A 24,711-nucleotide genomic window follows, 5' to 3' on the forward strand; every position below is an offset into this window, starting at 1 on the left:
TTAACGAGAGTAGAACCATTATTTATATTTATTTAATTCTATAACTCATTTACAATAGGCATCAGTTTTCATTGACATTTTATTCAGTATAATTAAACATAAGGTGCAACTTAATTACAAATGGCGATATATAATTACACGTTAATAGATTGATGTGTACATAATACATTAGGAAGTTAAACAACACCTATTATATTAATCATAAATATATATATATATAATCATATCTAACTGGCAAATATAACATATAATATGATAAAATATTACAATAGATTACTTCTTTACTACAATTATTGCAGATTTTCAAATGTTTATAATGACAAAAATATGTGGCTATTATCCATCCTGCATTCAAATTAAAATGGGAATAGATAAATAAAATATGGAATGAAAATACAAATAATTAATTTTTTAAGAAGCAAATTTCTAAAGCAAGAATAGATACGAGTACACTGGAATTTGGAAGATTTTTTTGGATTCCATGAAACTGATCATCGGGAAGATATTATATTGGACAAATTTTTTTATAATAACAAATTACTATTTTTGATATATTTTCTGAATTAAAAAATATTTATATAAAATACTATAACCCGCTTTTCTCTATTGCTCCTGATGAGTGCCTATTCAGTACTGCTAAACAGATTTAGGGGGGGGGCGCGGATGTTTGTTAGATTCAAATTCAAAAAATTTATTGTCTCTAAAAGCTGATAGAAGATTATAAATATTTTGATATAACATTTTATAAAAAATATTTTGGCAAAAAAATATGATTTAGTTTAGTGTTTTTATGACAAATAAAAATCAAAGAAGCGGCTATAAAAAGGCACTGCATTATTTGGAACAGGAGCTAGCTCCTTTCAAAAACTCAGTAGTAGGAGCAGGAGTTCCTTTTGAGAAGGTAGGAGCGGAAGCTGGCTACTTTTAAAAAGGAGCGAAACAAATATTGTTTATTATATTTCTCTAGACTACATCAGTTCTAAGTTAAAACCATGGTTTTATTTTAGAGCACAGGTCTAGGGTAAGTTCTCTGGTTTTATAATATTTAATATAATAAATTTAAATAATAATTTAAATTGATAAGTAATTTACCCTCCTCAAGTTTAGAATTAACTTGAAGATTATTATAGATAATCATAAAATTTAACAAATCTATTATTTCCAATTAAAAAACATTTTTAAAAATATTTAGGCACATCTTACAGAAAAAAAATCAAAATATATGTTAAATTTGACAATGATTGACCATAAATTACTTTTAGGTATTCTACATGTTTACCATTAAACGGCTGTAATTAACATTGTTGATACAATGAAATAAAAAATAAATGGATAAATTTGATCCCATGGATAAAGAGAGGTCTTATTTTTTTTTGTATATATATTTTTAGCCCATTATATTACAATTTTTATTTAAAATATATATGTTTAGCTTGTTCTTGCAATTATTACATAAATAATAAAATATTTCATTAAAATTTATCCTCTGCTACTTATCAAATATATATTTTTTTAATTAAGTTTAAATCTGATTATAATGCTTACAGAAATGTTTATGATTTATATATATATTTTATTCAAATATTGTTAATTTTAAAATGATAAATATCCATTTAAAAAACTTCAGGCTCTGTCTGTTAGGTAATTAAAATAATAACTTATTAATATATAGTCTTACTCAATATCATTGCTCTTTCATTGACATTATTTAGGTATAACTTTTTTATAACATGCATTGATTTTTTTTGGATAATTTATTTAAAAAATTTTTTTTTTATTATCATTCAATTTGGTATTATTTAGATATGTGTAAAGCCAATATTGTATTTTGTTAAAACTTATTTTCTCTTTGTACTTTTTGTTTAGCCAACCAATATTTAATCAAAAACATTATAAGCTAGCCAGCACCAAAATATATTTCTGCCTAACCCAGATCTAATAAAATTAGAATCAAGCTAACGTAACTTATATAACCATTTAATCTAAGGGTTAATTTATAATATTTTCTATACAATGCTCTTGCATAAACTAATTATTTAAAATAGTACATGATACTCATTTTTTTAAAAGTTAATTAGTGTTGTGTTTATATATTTATAAATTAAAGTCAGCACATAAAATAAAACGAAATATATAATTAATTATATAAAATATATTATAAAGTTATAGAATCATACAAATTTCATGGAAAGGAAATAATTACAGGTTTCTCCAAGTCAAATTAGACATTTTACATTCTATAAAATATAGACAAGAAAAAGAAAAATGTTATATACAAACATTCACAAATAAAAAGTTAAGGAATATGAAAATGCTATTATCAATGGATTAAAAAATAATGTAAAAACAGAATAGTTATAGAAGATATGAGGAGCCTTATAAAAATCTTCATTAAATATCAGTTGGAATTGAATAGCTCTCCTTCTTGTCCTAGTATTAAAAGCAGAGTTGTGCATTTGACCAGTCAAATAAGATTCAGTCAATTAACCAATATTTGTCTAATTCAAATGTATTTTAAGACAATACTAACTTATTGAATAACAATGAATTTAAAAAATATTATTAAATTAAATAGATTTATTTTACTATTATATACAAATTTGCTCTCTGTGGCAGTTTGATTCATGATTAGTATTAGCATTTTCTTAAATATTTTTTAATCAATTTTTCTGTTGTTGAGATCTTCAATGGATTTCTCTTTTTGTAGGAATATTAACCCAAATCAACCAATTTATTTCTGAAGAAGAAGAAATGATAATTTTTAGTTAAATGCCTATTCAACCCCAGGCAATCTAATTGTTTTTTATGGGAGCTACTTTTTTTCACATAATTTTCTATAAACTAACCACTTTTACTTCTGAAATTATGATATCACTTAAATATTTTGATCATTACCACTTTTTAAAATGCCTAATTCTTATATTATAATACATACTTCTTTAAATTCATTACTAGTAAGATGCTTCCCTTGATATTAGGGACAATAAATAAGCAGTATTGTGATCTCATGAATTTATCTCATTATATTTTTTTTTCAAAGATATTTTAAAAAATTTTTTCTTCAATTATTTTAGGGCATGACTAAAATACGTGCCCTTTTAGGGCATGACTAAAATACGCGTCCCCGAAAACTACGCGTCCCCGGTCAAACGGGTTTAATTTATATAATATTAATAAAAAATCTTATTTAGCTTTATAAGATGAGTTAAAAAATGTTTTTTATGATTTAAAAAAAAATGATAACAGTAAATTTTTTAAAAAATGATTTTTTTACATCAAAAAACTACGCGTCCCCGGTCAAGATACATTTTAAAAAATAAAAGCAGATTCATATTTAGCTCATTAAATGAATATAGAAAATGTTTTTTATGATTTAAAAAAAATTATAACTTAGTAAAATTTTTAAAAAATTATTTTTTTAAATTAAAAACTACGCGTCCCCGGTCAAGATATATTTTTTTTTTAAAAATAAAAGCAGATTCATATTTAGCTCATTAAATGGATATAGAAAATGTTTTGATTTAAAAAAAAAGTGGTTAGTAAAATTTTTAAAATACTAATTTTTTACATAAAAAAACTACGCGTCCCCGGTCAAGATACATTTTTTTTAAAAAAATAAAAGCAGATTCATATTTAGCTCATTAAATGGATACAGAAAATGTTTTTTTTGATTTAAAAAAAAGTGGTAACTTAGTAAAATTTTGTAAAAACACTTTTTTCTTCATTTTTTACTAAAATACGCGTCCCTACGCGTCCCCGGTCAAGATAGATTATTTTTATAAATATGAATTTAGAATCGTGTATAGTTTTTCAAGGAGATTTTCGAAAATGGTATTTATAATTTTTTTTTTTTAAAAATTATTTTTCGAAAAATTTTTTTGACTAAACTACGCGTCCCCGGTCAAGATACATTTTTTTAAAAAAAATAAAAGCAGATTCATATTTAGCTCATTAAATGGATACAGAAAATGTTTTTTTTTATTTAAAAAAAAATAAAAAAAAGTGGCAACTTAATAAAATTTAAAAAAAGGGACTTTTTGATGTAAAAAAATAATTTTTTAAAAAATTTACTAAGTTATCATTTTTTTTAAAATCATAAAAAACATTTTTTAACTCATCTTATAAAGCTAAATAAGATTTTTTTATTAATATTATATAAATTAAACCCGTTTGACCGGGGACGCGTAGGGACGCGTAGTTTTCGGGGACGCGTATTTTAGTCATGCCCGTTATTTTAGAGTATTTGACCGGTCTAATACTCCCTCCGGTCAATTAACCGACTTGCCAACCCTGGTTAAAAGGAATGATCGATCCCGCCGAAATTATTCGATATTTATTATTCTTGGAATTTTTCCAATTATTACTATTTTTTATCATTTTGAAAATTGTGCAAGAGGACTAAGATTAGTCTGAAATTAATTTTATGTATAATTCTATTATTTTTTTTTGAAACTTAATTTATTAATTATATATCCGAAATTGCTTAATAATTTTATTTTAAACGCAGTATTTTTTTTTAAATCGCCACCAAAATGGCTAACAACTCTTTTAATATTTTTATAAGAAATCGGGATTATCAAAAAAAAAATTTAAAAACCCTAGTCGGAGAGAGACCGAATTCTAAAATTATCAAAAAAGACCAATTTTTTCTTAATTATAAAACTTGAAAAATAATGCCCACCACCTTGATCAAGTTTAAATAGTCTTTAAATTCAAATTCCGTGTCTGATTCGATGCCTTTGAAGGGCATAAAGTTTCCATTCAAACATAGTTTCTGTTCTATCTCAAATCGGATTTTACATTTTGACGCTTTTCGCAGTTTTGTTATTTATAAGGCCTTTTTTTGAATTTAAGATATATTTTCCACATTGATATCACATTAGAGGAAACAACTTTTGATTTATTAATCAATTTATGACTAGTATCTAGGGTATTATGTTAGATAAATACGCTAAAATTTCTAATCAATTTCTAAAGATAATTGACAGCTGTGTCTGTTTAACTATAATTTTTTAAAAATCCAAAAAGCTGTTTAAAATTATTGTATAAACAAATTGTAAATATTTTGCATTATTTTATTAATTTAAAAAAGTGAAAATATTTTAGTAACCCCCCACCCTCCTCCCCTTATAGATTTGATAAATATCTTAGATGAATATGATGTGTTCAAAATATACATTTTTAAGATATGATTCATTCAACTCTCTTATTTACTATAGCTTTATTTTATATAAATAAAAAAATTTGTTTTCCCAAACTTTTGAAACTTTATCGAAAAGAAGAAATATTTTTTAAAATATAAAATAAAAACATGCCCAAATATTTAATTATAATTTCAAAAACTTAACATACTATTTCATTAAAATTTTAAAACTTTCGAAAGTTTTAAATCCGAATTTTTTAAAATAGATTTTAGATATAGCTTTAGCTTAGAAAAGTAATTAATTATAAGTTGATATAATATTATTATAATAATAAATAAAAAGCACTTTTAAATGACGGCGTAATTTGAACCATAAATTACCGTTTCTTCAATGTGTTCAAATATTAGACAGATTTTACTGTATTCATTTTCATATTATTTTTTTTTTAAACATCAGGTTATCCATTTCCATCAGTAGATGTTGTTATTACCTCATTTTTAAAGTCATTTTTTATGGCATTCTATTGCTCAATTTATTAAAAAAGTGTAAAAATACACCGTGACCATATAAATTGCAGTAATGATCTGCCAAAATATTTAAACTTTATACCACTTTCGCTTCCCCTCGCTGAGTTAGAAATGCATTTATCATTTTTCCTATGAAAAATAATATGCATAAAAATCAAACATCCATGCAACTATTTTTCTTAAATTGGTTTATCTATGCCTCAAGCAAGATTTCTCATATAACATGGCAGAAAGGTTTAGCCTTCATTTGTTCGAATCTCGAATCTTGGGTAATATTTTTTTGTTATCTTGATTTTCGCCGGTTTTTAAAAAGCACCTAAATGTAGGTTTTCTTCACTACTCAAGACAAGGATATATAATAAGGTAGGATAAAACTGCTAATAAAATTTGTTTTAAATTAATATTAGGATGCTGATCCCAAAAAAATTAGCAATGTTTCGACTGTCCAATATTAATTATATATTTTCAAAATAAACAGATTTTATATCATTTTAGACCTTTCATCTAGATATTAAATTATATTGATTCCAAGATGTTAAAAGGATATTTTTTTTTTACTAACGTTAATAGACCGCTTCACTTCATAATTTATATGAATTCCTATTAGATGCTATTCTTTTCCTCCTAATATAACCCTTGAGTCACCAAAATCTTTTAAATTCCTACTGATACCAATTGCCAAAATTGCTAGAATTAAATTATCCTAAATAACTTTTTAATTACTAAAGGGCCATCAAATTTGCCATGATAATTCATTATCTTGTTTATATATTTTTTCAACCATGCTCTCATTTTTTTAAATTACACATTCGGGTTATTCAGGGTTAATTTGCAGCCTAGCCAAGTCAGCAGTAACATGTATAAAATAATGGCACGGCCAGACCCTACAGCTATAAAAAAATAAATATATTTTCATTCTTCCTTTTCCTCTGATTGTACAATATTACAATTAAAATTAATTTATAATAAAAGAAGCTTTTAAAAAGTAGCGGGTCAAGTCACGGCCGGAAGTAAAATTATTCACTATACATGCTTATTCAGCAGCAACCAACCACCATCCTTATTTAGATGAGAGGATAATCATTTTCACATCATATTTAATTAGTGTTGTAAACGAACGCGTTCGTGAACGAAGTTCGTTTTTTTGAAAAAAAGTGATGAAAGGCGTTCCTTTTTTTTTGACGAACTTTGAACGGGAACGCGTTCCTTTTCTTTGATGAACGCGTTCAATTTTACGTTTGTTCAATTTTAAAAACACTTTTTATTTGTTTTTATTTGAAAAATTAATATTAATCCGCATTTTTTAACAAAAAAGTCTTATATTTTTATTTTTGAAAAATTAATATTTAATCCAATTTTTTAACAAAAAAGTCTTATATTTTTTAATCAGCTGTTTTTACTTTTTCCTCTTTCATATTGCAATTAACGTACCATAACGTGCTACTGCTAGAGAAGATAAGATTAAAGTTTATTAATTTGAATATTTTATATTTTAATTTAATCATTTGCATGGATATAAATATTTCATCATCAGATTCTGAAAATCAAAATTCAATATTAGATGAATTAGAATTACCATGGCCCAAATATCAAAAATATTTCACTGTTTTAAAATTAATTCCGAGATATCCTTTTTTTTGACGAGGAAGAAGAGGGCAGATTGAAGGATGATAACATAGCTCAATTTTTTGAGACAATGGATAAAACATTAAATGTTTTTAATAAATTCCCCCTTTTAAAAGAATTGTTTATCAAGTATAACACCGCAATCCCTTCATCTGCCCCTGTGAGCGAGTTTTTAGTATAGCTAACGCTGTATTAACTGCCAAGCGTTCATACCTATCAGATGAAAATTTTGAAAAGCAATTATTATTAAAAATTAATAAGAAAAATTTTTTATAAATTTATTTTTTTATCGCTCTATTATATTGTATTTATAATTATATTATCAAAATAAAACTATTATTTTTTATCATGGCTAATATATTGTGTTGAAAAATATAAGGCATTTATTTATATTAAATTAAATTTAAAAAAAAATTTATCATAAAATTTTGAACGCATGAACGCGTTCATTAACTTGAACGCGTTCCTTTTTTTGAATTTGAACGTGAACATGAACGCGTTCGATTTTTGTCAATGAACGTTGAACGCGAACGCGTTCGATTTTTTTAAAAATGTTTACAGCACTATATTTAATTATCAGAATTATTGCTGATTATTTAAATTTAATGCTACTGGAATCGCGTTAAAACTAAAGCCATTTTGCCATATTATAAATCTGGCGGGATTGGCACCCACTCATTGTGCCTATCTCTAAGGCTTTCATTTCATCTATTTTTTCTTCCCACGAATTCCTCGGTCTTCAATCGCTCACCCAGACGGCGACCTAACCTTAACTCTCGTCCCCTGGGGCAAAAACTGCCCCCATCTCACATTAGACCCACTCCTAAGTCCAAAAGACTGAAATTCTCCACTTGTTGGCAGTTCTGTTGATTACCTCTTTCCGAACGGCCACCTTGAGGTGAATCCAAATTCAATAATTTTTAAAGCGAAAACAAGGCATGAATGGCTAGAGACAATACCCAGCTCCTACCTCGGGTTGCTGCTCTCGGCAGAGCAACTTAGTATCTCCATTAACCTCGATGTAACACATTAACACAATCTGTGTTGACTGTGGTAAATTAATAGATAATAGGTACCATAAACCACTACACATCAAATATTCTCACGGACGCCAACCCCGCCACCAAGCAATGAACAACATCATTCTACAAGCTTTCGTAAAAGCTGACATACCATCCACCCTCGCAGTAGATATCCTTAATGACAGTTCTAAAAGACCGGATGGTATTACTTTTCTTTAATACCTTTGTCTAATGGCTTCCTTAGCCTGGAACTACACTTTGGATTTTTCATCAAAATCAAACAATTCATACTTGCTTTGGCCCACGCCAGTGGCCCCTACACTTTTTGAGTGAATGAAGCAGAATACCCCGAAAAGTACCCCCCCCCCCTTCGAAAAAATGATAATTATGACACCCATAAATTTCAAAAATAATTTTTATTGCATCAATTTTTAATATATAATATAAATAAAATGCAAAAAATATAACTTTATAAATATTATTTTTAAATTAATAATTTGGATAAATTAGGGGAAGAGAAAGTGAAAGAATTTATAATTTCATCAATATTTAATTGTTTAAATAAAAATTTTTCCATTGATAATATGGTTAAATTATTAAGAAAAGAATCTTTCATGGTACTGCGCAGTCTTGTTTTAATTAATTTAATTTTACTCATGACTCTTTCGGCAGTACATGAGATTGTGGGAATGGTTAATAAATATTTATATAAAATTCTTAAATTAGGGAAAGCAGAAAATTTTAAAGTAAACGATAAGGTAAAATAAATGTATAGTTTTTCCAATCTGAATCGTAAGTCCCTGAATTATCATCATCATCAGAAGAAGCTAAATAATGTATAGGTAAAAATATTTTAATTAATTAAATTTACAATTCTCAGAATCTGACAAATCTTTAGATTCTTGAACCTCTAGCTCATGAGTAATAATTACATTCCCCATTTTGGCCATCTTATAAATATTTCTAAACTTCCATTTCTTCGAAAATTTGATTTGAATTTGACTTGAATTTAAATTGTAAAATTCACAGATATCCTCGATATCTTCCTTAATAATTGATTTTTCTGCCACATTATTTGGCGTAAAAAATGATGTTTGATGTAAAAATTTCATCGAATCATCATTAAATCTTTCGTTAAACTGCAATAATTATCGAGTGCAGCATAAAACACACCTATTTTAAAGCTAAAAAAAATTTCTTTATTTAATGATGAAAGTATATATACCTCTCCTTTTTGGATTGTAATGTTTGAAGTTTAGAACTTTCAAAATCAAAAGGTAGATTTCTCTCCTTCATAAAATCTTTTGCCTTTGAGAAAATATCCAAAAATTCAGTGTTATTATCTATTAGATTAAAAAATAATTAAGACAATAAATAATTTATATTATACTTCTCAAATTAATCAAGCAATCTTTTGCCAATTGAATTTGATTTATTGCAAACCCTATATCCTTCGAAATGGTTTGCAATTTTGTACAAGCTAAACTTGTTATCAACAATATTTTATCCAAAACACAAAGTGATAAGATAAATAAAATCAAATTTTTCTATTCTAAAGACTATAGCACTAGCAATAGTGGAAGTGGCAGAATCTTTAGAATCCTTCTGCCCTCAAGGCATCATAAAGTAGAAAAAAATTTACAATAGCTTTATATGAGGATAACCAGCTTTTAAATAAAAAAACATTTTAAATCTAAATAAATAAGGTACTATTACCTAGTGGTATTCTTGAGGCGTAGAAATCGTTGCGATTTTTTCAGATCATTACACTGAAATTTTTTGAGCACCTTATATCTTTTTACACCATTAAAATAGACATAAATCTCATCTAGTAATCCTAGAAATTTCGAAGTTCTTTAATTGATTGGCATAATTGAACAACGATTAAATTTAATCGATCACAATAACACCAAATAAAAGATGCCTTATGCGCCTCTGCTCTAATCAAGGCTTGCACACTATTGATTCTTCCACTCATGTTTGAGGCGCCATCATAACTTTGCCCAACTAGATATTCAAGGGGTAAATTCATCGAGCCAAGTTTGGATATTATATTATGCTTTATATCGAGACCTGTGGTATTTCCCGTACAATATATGTCAATCAGTTTTTCAACAGGCTTCGGCGTCTCACTATTTTCAACATATCTTACTATCAAAGCTATTGCTTCTGATTTCGAAACATCGTATGTGCCATCAACTATGATTGAAAAGTACCTGTTAAATGTAATCTCATTTTGAATTTTTTTTATAACCATATTTTTCATGGTTTCAATGAGAATGTTTATGTAACCTATTATCATATAATAACAGTTATTATATGATAATAGGTTTGAATATAATTTCGTTTTTAATCCCTTATTTTTTTTATCCTTTTTTCTTTCTTCATTTTGCTGTATATACATTTTTAGTATAGGTTCAGAATCTGCCATCATATTCCCTTCTTGTTGCCTGTTCCCCCAGAAGGCTTGGTTACGAGATAAATAAAATTTACTAATAAATATTAAGTGGTGGGGGGGGGGTCTTATTATTACATTTATAAACCAGAAATCACATGATCATGATGGATGTAAAAAAAAAAAATTAAAATAAAAAAAATTAAAAAAAAGAAGTACCCCCACTCAAATTTACTGAAGCAGTTGCTTCGGACCCCCCCCCCCCCGTTGTAGGGGCCCCTGGCCCACGCCGAACTTTAAAAAGTAGCAAATACTTCGATCTTCAAAATATTACATTTATGTCCATATTTACCAACACCCTGGAAGTCTTTGTGACGAGGCTTTCCAATTAATTAAAAGCCTCGAAAATAAATAACTGTAGAAACCTGAGATCCCAACGAAAAGCTTTATATACGACAAGGGATTTAAAACTGACTATCTAACTTATTTTTTTTCCCGGCAATTATAATTTTTATATAATATTAAAATTATTAAGCTACCAAATATTTAAATGAATATTCATAAAAATTTGCATTTTTAAAATTCAAAAATTTGATAAATTTTGCACTTTGAGCGCATTTATCTTGGCCCCTGGGTGAGAATGAAATCTAAAAATTTTTCTAGACACTACACTACAAACTAGTGTTGTGCCCGATTCTGATCGATTTTAAAAAACGGTCCGATCAAAATTATAACAAAAATAATATTATATAAGTGTGGAGATTTTGCTCATAGATGGCAATGGTTCGAATATTTATTTGCCAAATTACGAGGCTCATTCATAATATTATTTTGGCTAAAGTTTTAATTGGGTTGTTTTTAAAAATCGACCCAAATCCGGCTTTTTAACAATAATACCACAAACAAGCCGAAAATCAAGATTTTTTAACTTGTCTTGAAATTCGCAATATTTTTTAAAAAATATTATGTTTGTTGTTTTTATGTTTTATTTAGTTTACCTAGATTTATAAATGTTTATATTCTGCAAGTTTTAAAATAATGTATTTTATAATTTTTAAAAGTGTTTTTTAAAATTAATATTTCAACTAAAAACCCATTACAATCACGAATCAACTAGTTCATCTGAATTCCTATTTGATCTTATTAATCTTATTGCCCAACAATAAAATTTCTTTAGTTATTTTATTAATACTCCTCATTTTTGTATTGTAATGCCATATAAAATCACCTTGTTAAGTATTATTAATATATCATAATAAATATTATTCATGCTTATTTTCACGTATTATCTTAATAAATTTTATTTTTACCTAATATCCTCTTAAACTTTTCTAAAATTTTGTTTTTATTATTATAAATGTATAACTATATTATTAATTGAATTGCCACAGGCAACAAGGGTTTAATTTTCTCTTCCTTTTTATTGTTTAATTTTATAATCTGTTCAAAAAAATTTGTCATTCGTTATTTTATAAATGAATGTCAAATATTATTTGATGTAGTAAAAAAACAGGAGTGTTAACACATTTCCTAAGGGCAGAGGTAATTTACGATTATTTGTATTTATGCTGGAAGAAATAGGCAATATTTATTTATAGGTTACTTCATTTCATTCTATAAGAAGAAAATTTATTACAAATATTTGGGTATTCAATCTGGGCTCGGAGGAGTTTTGAGATTATGACATGGTTAAAGCTAATAAAGAAGCAAAGGATGAAATAGGCATTAAACACTTATCTCTATAAAGAAATTTTTTTTTGGAGTGAACTTTAAACAATTTAATAGATTTGATCATCATATTTAACATATAATAATAATCAATGATTTTTTTTAAAATCGTTTGATTTGATTGGTAATTTAAAACAAATCATAGATAAAATAATTAATTTTTTTTTTCAGAACTCTTTCTAAATTTAAAGGTAATGGTATAAATAAAATTTTAAAAATATACCATGATCTTTCAGGCTCATACCAAATTCCTGTTCTGCTTTAAAATTTATGAAAAAACTCTGGTCTATTCTCAAAATATTTTTTTCACGATGCCGGGCTGGGCCGAATTTTGTAAATAAATTTAAAATTAGTATTTAGATCACATTACAGATCATTTTTCTTATCAAAAACAATAAAAAAAAACATTCATGCTCTTACCATCGATTTTTCTTTTAAACTATTTTTCAAGGATACGGCCAAAAATATTTCAATTGACCAATTTTTTTTGTATAACCCGGACCCGACCTGATAGGATCGGGTTAACAGCCCGGGTAATAATAATCACTGCAGTCTCCGAAAAATATTATTGCTTTGATAATTTAGATTTTCATTTATTTTACTTTAATCCTACAATTTACTTTCTGATGACATTTTTAATCTGATTATCGCATGTCCTTGCATTTATAGCTAGCGCGGATCCGCTGCTTGCCGCGAATTTGCGTCAACTGTGAATACAAGATATGCGAGGCTTATTATATTTTTTTCATAAATGAATGTTGTGCTTATTCAATATTAATTAAGGATATATTTTTTGTTTATCTACAATTTTTAAAACATTTATATAGTTGGTATTTTGGAGCTTTGAAACGACAAGAAGCCCAAGATATTCTGGAGAGAGAACTTGACATGGGTACTTTTTTGATCAGAGATAGCGCCACATGCCCCGGAGATTTCGTTCTTTGCGTGAAGTATAAAAATTTTTTTTAAATATAAATATTATACCTACAGGACCGGCTCAAAAAACTTTCTTGTCGGACCCGATTCGATTTTTTATTTGGAAGGTCAAAATTCTATCCGTTATGAACCATTATTTGTAGAAATAGGTTCAATCTGATTCGACGTGAAATAGTGTCTGAGTTTATCCAAAAAAAATAAAGATGTTTAATAAAAATTTTAAAATATTTTTCATGGAAAGCAGGAAAATTATAAGCGCTCGAGGAAATTATTAGTGACCAAAATATCAAAAAATTAAATTCAGTAACTTTCGAAACCTTACATGAAAATCAATAAATAAGTATTTTAAATATAATAAAAACATGCCCAAAACATAATTCTAGAAAAATTTTAACATACTATTCATTAAAATTTAAAAATTTGCGAAAGTTTTACAATTTTTTAAAAAAGATTTTGGGCATAGCCTAAAAAGAAAAAAAAGTATTTAAGGAAAACAAAATAATTTACAATTTTGCTGACATTTAACTGGCCAATACCGAGACCGACAGAACCTTGGCCCTATCGACTCCTAAAGTCGGTTTTACCAATTCGAGTTTTGTCGGATCAAAGGCTTTTGCAGGCTTCTAAACTGAATGCGGGAAGATGTTAACGTAATTAAGCAGATAAGATAAAAATTACGCAATATTATGATTAGTAATTTAAAATTTATGTCATGTGACAATACTGCCTTTGACCAAAAAAAATATTTTAAACAAAACGCATATTACTACTATACTATCACGTTTTTTTTTATTTTAATTTATTTAAAAAAAATATATTTCGTAATTACATAATATTCAATTTCAAAAAAAAGATAAGTGCATTGCCTTACAAGATAGAGGATATACAATACAATACACCATAATCAAAAGGGCTGAGAAAATAGAATTTGCAATTATGATTAAATACTTATAAATATTTAATAATTAATACAATTAATTTTATATAAATTTATTCAAAACATAGTCATCATGTTTATATAACACAATTTTTTTTTTATCATGAGCAATTTCACTCTTTACTTCCCTTCCTATAGGACTAATTAATGTTATATATTATAAATTCTTATTTATTATAATAAAAAAAGGAAAAGCCTTAAATTTATGGATATTAATTATAATAATAAATAAAATATATACATTTCATCATTTATAATATAAACGCTCTTTTATAATAGTAATTTCAAAAATGTAACAAATATCTTTTGATTGGATAAAGATATTTTTATTTTTTTTTTCAAAAAAGGGGGAAATAATTTCCAAACAATTTCTAACAAATTAGGTGAGATAGTGTTGTTCAGAAATTTATAAAGAACCCGCATAATTTGTTATAATATTTTCTCGCTTTTAGTATATTGATTTCGATACCAGAGATCTTAAAATAAATATACACGAGAAACACGAGCAAAGTGTTAAAATGTCTAAAATTTGATTTATAATCTATATACGTTTATAAGAGTTTAAGGCACATTAAATAATATTTTCAAGGAAAAAAAAACTATTTTTAGAATAATTTTAAAATGTTAAGAGTATATTCTCATCACGAAATCAATAATTACGCATTTCAAAAAATGTACAGGGAAACAAAAGCTATTCGTCACTACATAATCAAAAAGATGGAGGCAGCCGCGGGAAATCGAAACAGCATACGTTTCAAAATCGGGGACGAAATTTTTTCCGACGTAGCTAGCCTTCTTAGGCATTACACAACTAATTGCCTGGATAACAGCACCCTTTCAAAACCAGTATAAAACTTCATCTTTTAATAAGTGCACCCATTTATGTCCCAGGCTTTTTGAATATTTTAATCGAAATTTTTTTTCGGTTCGGAAAAAATTTGTTTTAAACTCTTTTTATACACAATAAAACTTGTTATGATGACGACCGCGAAATAGTTACTCAATTAATTGGCCTCCAAACCATATAATACAATTTTTACAAAATCAACTGGTTATTTTATTGATATAATTTATTTATAATAATTCAGTCAAGGATGTCTAGTTTTAGATTATCTATACAAAAAAAATTATTGCTTTTTTTTATAATTAGCTGTGGCTTAGAGAGTTAGAGATCTAGACTGAAACATACATGAGTTCAATCCCTAGCTGCACGGTTTAAAAGAGTTAGAATGTATGGAGATAATTTAAATATGGAATAGATGCTAGCTTTGCATAAACATAGCAATTGCTATCTCAAGTCACGGCCAAATTTTAATTGTTGTAATTTGATAATTTATTAAGAAATAAGTGTTGTTTAAAATGGAGCTGCAACTATTTTTAAGCAGTGAAAGTTACGGTCCTATCTTTGGTCTGGGCCGATATCACGGTTCTTTAAAAAACCGGTCCCGACCTGGTACTAAATATAAACATCGGTTCAGGACAGGTTTTTTTATTTTTTTTTGTTATTTTAAAAATAACATAATTTTTCCATAATTTAAATCTTGCTTTATGATTTTATTAAATATAAAAGTATTTTATGTTAACAATATTAAATCAAATATATAAAACAATTAGTTTATTAAAAAGTTAAATACTTTTTTGACAGATATTTGATTTTCAAATATTTCAAAATAAAAATGAATTAAAAAAGAAAAAGAATCACAAAAACTAAGGTAAATCCACTAGAAAAGTAAAACAAAATAGAATATATACAAAAATGTGAATTGAGTAATAAGGCAAACTTAAATACTAATAAAAAACTTGTCCCGACTGTGATCCTCGAAAAAAGACCGGTTCGTTATCCGGTCCGTTCCTAGTCTAAGACCGATAGGGCCGGGCCGTTGACCTTCACCATTCTTAAGTTATACTATAGATTTTATAAAAATATTTTAACATATTTTTAAATGAAATATTATGGGTATCTAATTTCACTTTTCTTCAAAATTCACCCTTTTTAAATTAAAAAGAATCCTCCAAAAATTTATTTTGAAGAATATTTTTTTTTATAAGAATATTTTAAGAAATTCCACCACTGTAAAAAAAATGATTGTCGAATTAGAACTTTCAATTTAATATATAATATTTTAAAATGATTATTTTTTTTTAATAGGCCGCCAAATTAAAATTCATCGCACTTTACGATTTTCAAGGAAAAGTTACTAAAAATTTATATATATTTTTATCATTATTTAAAAATAATTTTTCATTTTATTATACCTCTATGCAAAAAATAGAAATAACATTTAAAAAATATCGTTTTTTGAGATTTGAAAATTAAAGTTAATTATGGAGTCTCTACCATTTTGTATCTATCATTAGTTCTGCATAATGACAGATAATCTTTTTGCCCTCTAGCAACGCCTGTGTTTAAAAAAATTAACCAAGGCTGCATTTATAGTAAACTCGTTTTGTTCAAGCGTTGCGTTATTACAAAATAAAGCCAATAAATAGGTATAAATTTATAAATATGGAATGTCATGTTTGAAAAATATGCGTTGCGATTATAAGAAATATGCAATATGATTATAAAAATAATAGCGAATTCGTTAAAAAGATATATATGATTTTTCTTAAATATTATATAAAATAATTCTTTTTTAGCTTTATCTTAAATTAGTTTTTGAAACTGATATAGCTGTAATAACGTAACGCTTGAAGATAACACGTTTAATAGCGTAATAATGGATTATTTCTAAACATTATATTTATAATGTTTGATTTTGATATCATGTATACAAAATAGGATAGCGAAGATCTGCCATTTAAAAAGGGACACACTTTAACTGGCATCAAGAAAAATGAAGAAAATTGGTGGACAGCAAAAAATGAGGAAGGAGCCTGCGGGACCATACCATCAACTTACATAAAAATAGTTAAGTTATGATTATTTTTTTGTTTATTTTTTTAAACTATGCAGTAGAAACTCCATAACTACAGGGATTCGAACCCGTCAAAATTTTTGCCCGGTTTCGGTTCGGTTTAAGGAAAAAAATAGGTAGGTTCGGTTCGGGTTCTGTTCATGGAAATATTTTTAAACCCAGGTTTGGTTTCGGTTCATCTCGGGTATAAGAATTTTTAAATTGATAAAAAAATATTCTATATTTATATCATAATTAAAAAACTAGACATAGATTTGGTATAAGAAATAAATTTTTTATTTTATTTATAGGCAAAATATAGTTAAAAATACAAAGCATAGTCATGTATCAATTTTAAAAATTTTATTTAGACGTATTTCTTTAAATTAACAATATCCTATATAATAATTTTTTTTACTTTGACTTGTTCACTTTAATTTTTCTCTAATTAATAATCGTTGAGAATAAGTTAAAAATTAAATGAATATCATTGTTTAAAATTTATTAGCACTCCATAGGAATCTTTGGAAATAAATTTAAAAATATTTAAAAATGGGGTAAATGAATTAAGTTGTTTAATTTATTAATACTTCACTTAATTGGAAATTTGAAAATATTATAAAATCTCAATTAAATTATTCATATATTTCTATTTACAATTATACAAATATCTTATATGATTTTAAACAATACACTGAACCCGGTTGAATCCGGGTTTAAATAAAATTCCTGGGTTCGATTCGGGGTTTTGAAAATTTTATAAACGGGTTTCAGGTTCGGTTCGGATTCAGATTTTTTCCCCAAAAACCCGGGTTTTCTTCTCCGGGTTCGGTTCGAATCCCTGCATAAATATGAATCATTCGAGGATAATTAACATTTTGATTAATATAGGATTAGAAGATATGTTGGCTCAATGAAAAAACATTTATAAATTATCTTTATTTTGGCTTATATACCAATACCACAGGACTGTGAGCCCTCTGTAAAAAACATGTGTTGACATCTACTTTTGAAACATTTTTAGAGTTAGATAGGACAGTGTCCTTTCTCCTTCTAAGTTGACATAAACACTCCCCCCTACCTTTAAAAAAGTTATGCCAAATTTTAAATCTTTTAAACGGCATCGAAGGGGGGGGGTCATTTGCCTCCATATATCATATAGAGTATACTCTTAGGAGGGTAAAGAGTGAAAAATATTTTGGGGTAAGCAGTAAATCTTGGCATGTTTCATCCTATTTTTTTTCTCTCTCATGAAGTCCCTCACAGATTGTGGTAAAGTAGGGGGCACTGGGGTTATATTGTCCATAAAAATTGAAGAGCTATAAAAAATAGATAAGGCAAATTTTTTAAAATGTTTAAACATATTTTTATTCTTTACGTATATCAATGGCCGAAATTAATATTTAAGAAACAAATTTTTAGTTTTTTATCAGTATAAAATTTAAACAAAATGAAAATTTGGGAATTATGAAAAACACTCGGAGTACCTATTATTCTTTCACATTGCGTGTCTTATCGCTTCTTTTTTTAAAATTTTTTATATATAAAAATGCTAATTCTAAATAAATAAATGAAAATAAATTGCCAAATATGTTAAATTCATTAGTTTCATCTATATTGTATATAGGGCTTACCGAGATTTAATATCGGATCAGATCGGGCCGATTTTTAAATAAAACCCGATCCGATATTTTTTTATTGTTTTTGATTATTTTATAATTTATAATAATATATCTTTTTAAATTTTATAAATAATTTCATAATAATAATTTAATGAAAAATATAAAATTTATTTGTTGTAATGTTTTAATTATCTTTAAACTTTAAAATATCTAACAAGTCACATTGAGTTAGTGTTGTTAAACGACTCGATTTAGCCAATTTTAAAAACAATTAACTCAAAATTTTGGCCAAGAGTAAATTACCCATGCTTATTGATTTTTCCCACAGATATCAGAAATGTTTGGACTAGTGATCTGCATCGGGCTTTATTTTGCAAACCCGGCCCGAACCCGATTTTTTTTAAAAAAAATTTACCAGCCCGATCCGGCCCGAATTTATTTAAATATAGAAATTAATTTTTATAATTACTCAAAATAAAAGACATATGTTATATGTCGTTTAGTTTCAGTAAATAAAATCAAATATTTTTATTTTACATAAAAAATACAATATAAAATTGAGAAATTTAGATATATTTGAAAAAATTCCAAGGTCCGACCCGACCCGGCCCGAATTTTTTTAAAAAATATTAAGCCCGGCCCGACCCGAACCCGGTTATTTTAAATAGAATTAGACCCGAGTCTTGCTCGAAGCCCGCGGGCCGGGTACGGGCCAGGCCTAACTTTGCAGATCTCTAGTTTGGACTTCTATTGGCGAAATTTCGAGGCATAGGCAATAATAATTTGGCTAAAATTTTGATTTGGTCCTTTTAAAAATCAGCGAAATGGAACTGTTTAACAACACTGCATTCATCCATAAACATTGAAATTATTTTAAATGAGAATATTAACTTAGAAAAAATGGAAAAAATAAAATTCACTTAATCATTCGTGAAAGTTGGTTTTTTTAAGGTAGAAAATATTGATATATTTATGACATTGATACAAAGATAGATTGTAATTAAAAATCAATATGAATATAGTTTAGTAATATCGGATCGGTGAAAAATTGGTGAATCTGCCAGCACTGCTCGAATTATATATATATATCACCAGAAAGAACTTGCTGTCACTTAAAACTGTCAAGCAATTTACAAAAAATTAGTCAATCATTTTGATAATTGTGGGACCCTATGGAAACTAGTGGCCTCTGTTCTTATAAATAGGATTTTTTTTATTCAAAATAATCCCTGCTTAAAAATGGCTAATACGTGCCCTACCAAAACCTGCCCCAGGTCTTCACAATTAACTAAAATTTAATTTGAGGATATTAAATTACCATAAATAATGTTAGTATTTTTAACATGATAAAATTGAGTTTACTTTATCATTTAGAATTGATATTTAGTATAAGTAACATTTATAAAAAAAATTAGTATAAATGTAAAAAATTAAAATGTTACTTTTGACGTGTTAAAATTTAAATTTGCATTTAAAATTTCTCATGAAGCAGTGTAACATTTTTAGACCTACTTAAGCGCCATATTAAAATAGATATTTGACTTAAATTTCAAATCTCAAAGTTTATTAATTTTTGAATTATTTGAGAAGAAATTACCTACCCTGGAATAAAACTATCCCCTATGATGAGCCCTACTAATTGCCTTTACTCTTATTTGTGTCTTTAAAACATATTTTTTAATAAATTTATAAGTCACATAAAATAATATACACTTTAACAATACTATATGAACTTAAAACTTTAGCCAACCTCAAGTCATATTATTGATATTTTTTATTTGATTGGGTACGTTGATTTCTGATCTTATTACTTGCATTAGGGCTTTAAGGCGTGTCTCTTGCGCACAGAGGTAACAATTGTAGTCAGCCCCTTCCCCCATTGGCATAATCAAAATAAGGGAAAAGCGGGATTGAGGGGGCAAAATAACAATAATTATGTCTTAAAACCCGGCCCCCCATACAATTCTAATCATGTTATTGTATCATAATCCCCCCCCCCCCACCCTCCGAGATAGATGACTATGAGGTAGCATATCGGATGTAAATCTCGCAGGGCTGGCTTTCCATATAGACCCAGCCCATGGCCTGAAAAATATGAATTATATATTTCCATGCCATTCTTTCATTTTCACTTGATTAATTATCACAATTATAAAATGAATTTTAAAAATTGGAAAAGTTTTAAGTAAAAATCAAGATGGATACATTTACTATTAATTTTCTTATATTTTGTAAATAAGTAAAAATCATTAGCAACGTTATAATTTGTTTAATGAGTAAAATTAAAATAAATATTTTGAATTTGAGTTCCTCTGCTCTATATGCCTTTTCATCGAAGGATTAGATGACAAAAAAAATAAGAGCTAACTATGTGAACTATATAAGATTATGTTGGCTGTCCGACATACCAGGAAAGTGTTGAAAGGGTCTTCTCTATAATATTTTTTAACAATATTAAATTCGCTTTTAAATATTTTGTATCCAATAATTTCTAATTCAAAATTTAGCATTTTTCAGAGAAAAGGCCATGGTTGAGTTGATAATTTTGGATAAAGTTTACACTTTTATATATTATATACTTATATAACATATATTTTCGGAATTTCGAAAATCATAATAGGTGTCATAATCATGAGTTTCTACAAAAAAAAGATATCACGAGTTTTAATCTTGAATAATATATTATTTTTTTGGCATCTAATATTTATGAATCAAGTGTGAAATATATATTTTTTTTTAAAATGTAGTTTCCTTTGATTATTATCTTCTCAACTTTTCTTTTGCCTTCTTCACATGACGTTATGAAGAAGAAAATTTTAAATCATCAGAATAATTATTATTAAAAAGATAATTAACCGACCACAAAAATAAAATTTTTTTATAATAAAACTAGGTTACAAACTTTAATTTTGTTTTTAAGGTCAGACATGATCACTATTATATTCTTTCATTCATTTTTCGATTTACAATATATCTAAACTTAAATATATAATTATAAAATTGTAGCTTAAATCCGATTCCTCCACTCCATTCCAAAATACTTCTAATAACATAGACGATTCTCCCATTTCTTTGTCAATGCCTCAGCCCAATACCATTAATTCTAATCAGATCCACGCCAACGGTTTGTTCGATAACCTAAAAAATAGCGCGGAAAATAAAAAAATTACCTCTTATAACCATAACAATATCGCAAATGGCCACAATTCGAATAGACTCAAGGATGGATTCCCCAAAGTTTTGCAAAATTTGCTCGTTCCTCCAAAAAGTTTACCGGCTCTCGCCTTAGTGAAACAAGTCAGAAATCCTAACGCCTACGATAAAACGGCTCTCAAATTAAGGGTAAAAATTTTTTCCTACTCTTATTTTGTTATTTAACAAATGATATCTTTTTAAGAATCATTTTATAATATATATGATAAAAAAAAGGTAAATTGTACATATTAATAGTATATTTAAGTATGTCGAGCCAGTTTTTTTCCTATTCCCAGTGAAATAATTATCTTAAAATATAATTATTATAATATAGTAATTAATAAATATAGATTTATTTTTAAATGCAGCTATATAAATTATGATACAACAATAAAGTTATTACACAATTACTATTTTATAAACAAATGTCAAGTGATTTATGATTTAAGGAAGTGATCATATTAGAAAGAAATAAATCAATTGGTATCTTAAATAATGAATGTATTCCTTCTAGGTTGGCGACATCGTAAACGTGACAAAAATGAATATGAACGGGCAATGGGAAGGGGAATTAAATGGAAAATCTGGATTTTTTCCTTTCACTCACATTCAATTCATCGAAACTAACGACCAAACGAATCTGTTGATGACAAATCATCATCACGACGATAAACTCACTAACTGCCTCATGAAAAACGGTATAAACGGAAATAAGAAGAGTAATGGAATCATCGAATCAACAACCCTTATTTCATCCTCAGTCACTTCTATATAACTTATAGTTTTTTTTAAATATTATTTTTTTCTCGACCCTACTTTTTAAAAAAAGAGTTACCCTCGCATGTCTATAATATAAAAATTTTTTTTGTAACGAAAATGTAATCCTATGCTCTATCAGATTTTTTTTTAAAAAATGATAGCTTATTTATTAATAAATATTATTATTTTATAAAAAACAATTTTAAAATTGCCTACTTTTATACTTTTGTGATCTCGAATTACTTATATAAATAATAGGTTATACATGTAATTTTCTCTTTATTGTTTAATTTAATAATAAATATCCAAAATAATAATCTCAATCCATATCTTATATTTGTTTGCGAGAATAACCCTTCTAAGTTTCTCGTTTCTAATTAGAGCTTGCCAATTATAAAATTATTTTTTATATACAAATATATTATTACAAAAAATTTTTAAATCACTTGTGCATTGTAAAAAAAAATATAATGTCCATCAATTATTGATAATAAATTTATATCATATTTTATTATTATATTATAATAATTTCATGCATTTTTTATTCGGCCCATGAATTAAATAATATATATTTTATATAATCTACATAATTTATATAAATTTCGCTATATAATGTTTATATAAATATGCGAATTTAGTAATAAAATAATATCCATATACTTATATTAAAATAATCGACGCACTCCGAAATTTTGAAAAATTTAATTTTTATCTTATTTTCTAGCTGAAAAGTTTAGTATCTGTTTGGAAGGATTGGGCTATATCGCGGATATTTGTATAATAGATAAACTTTTCGAAAAGATCTTGTATCCAAGATAAAAATTATTTTAAAATATCTGTATCTTAATCAACTTTGCATTTTAATAGATACAGATTTAAAAAAAATATATTAGTTAATTTAAATATTGTTAGAAATTAAATGAAAAATTTAATTCGATTTAAGATAGGGTAATTAGAGAACTCAGTGAAAGAGCGTTTTCAGCTGCTGGTAGGGCCTTTGAAGAGAAAAGGACTAGTTTTAAGCCAGATAAACTGGACTCCCAAAATTATTCGCTTTGTGATACTTTTGATAATGATATTGATATGTCATTATAATATGTTCTTTATTATATTTTTTAGTCTCTATATTACTTATTATATCATCTACATTCGACATAAATCATGCTTATTGTTTTTATATAATGGCAATAATTTTTAAATTCGATTGTATTTCAACTTATAATATTTTTTACAAATTAAATTGCAACTTAATATTTATCTTGTTGATTAGATTATGGCTGTAAACAAACTTTTATTTGAGGAGGCAAATGAATAATTACCCAAAATTTTTTTCATATTATAATATTCAAACTCAAATTGTAAAATTTTATTTAGGCTCGGGTCGGGTTCCACTAAAAATGTGTGCTCGGGCTAGGATAAAAAAAAAGTTTTTTAAATTCGGACTCGGGCTGCAAAAAAATTACTTTGCAGACCTTTAAGGGTAATGATATATGATGTTGGTCGTCATATAACAACTTGTTAAACAACTATGATATTATTAAAATCGCTATACATCCATCATTACCCAATAAATTATGAATCAAACTATCGAAGATATAATAATAGAATCCGAAAGTACAAATATAAATTAAGCATATTAAATTGAAATTTATTTGAAGTCACCCAACATGAACATACCAAATGAATAATAAAATAACTGCAGGAAGGAATTCCATAAATTTGTAAGTGGCTTGCAGACTCGTCATCTAATTTCGCCAAGTAATAGAATATATAATTTTATTAAACTCGCATTTATAATGGTATTCAATTCACATTCAAAATAGTTATTAAATAAATTTTTATATTATAAGAAATCATCTAGAATTAAAGAATAAGAAAAAATATTTTAAAAATAAAAGATAAAGTAAAGTAAATTTCTGATCT

General features: G+C 26.5%; 1 protein-coding gene across 1 annotated transcript; it reads left to right on the top strand.

Moving 5' to 3' along the window:
• Positions 1-1,239: 1,239 nt before the first annotated feature.
• On the top strand, positions 1,240-23,332 carry LOC135927690 (adapter molecule Crk-like). The gene is made up of 7 exons (XM_065463850.1): positions 1,240-1,360; positions 13,270-13,392; positions 14,996-15,161; positions 16,465-16,509; positions 17,098-17,226; positions 21,841-22,176; positions 22,544-23,332. Exons 1-7 carry the CDS (start codon positions 1,329-1,331, stop codon positions 22,802-22,804), a joined length of 1,092 nt encoding a protein of 363 aa, XP_065319922.1. The 5' UTR covers positions 1,240-1,328; the 3' UTR covers positions 22,805-23,332.
• The last annotated feature ends 1,379 nt before the right edge of the window (positions 23,333-24,711 follow it).

The sequence above is a fragment of the Gordionus sp. m RMFG-2023 genome, chromosome 3 (genome assembly GCF_954871325.1).
Source record: "Gordionus sp. m RMFG-2023 chromosome 3, tfGorSpeb1-WG-v2, whole genome shotgun sequence".
In the NCBI taxonomy this organism is placed as follows: Eukaryota; Metazoa; Nematomorpha; class Gordioida; order Chordodea; family Parachordodidae; genus Gordionus; species Gordionus sp. m RMFG-2023.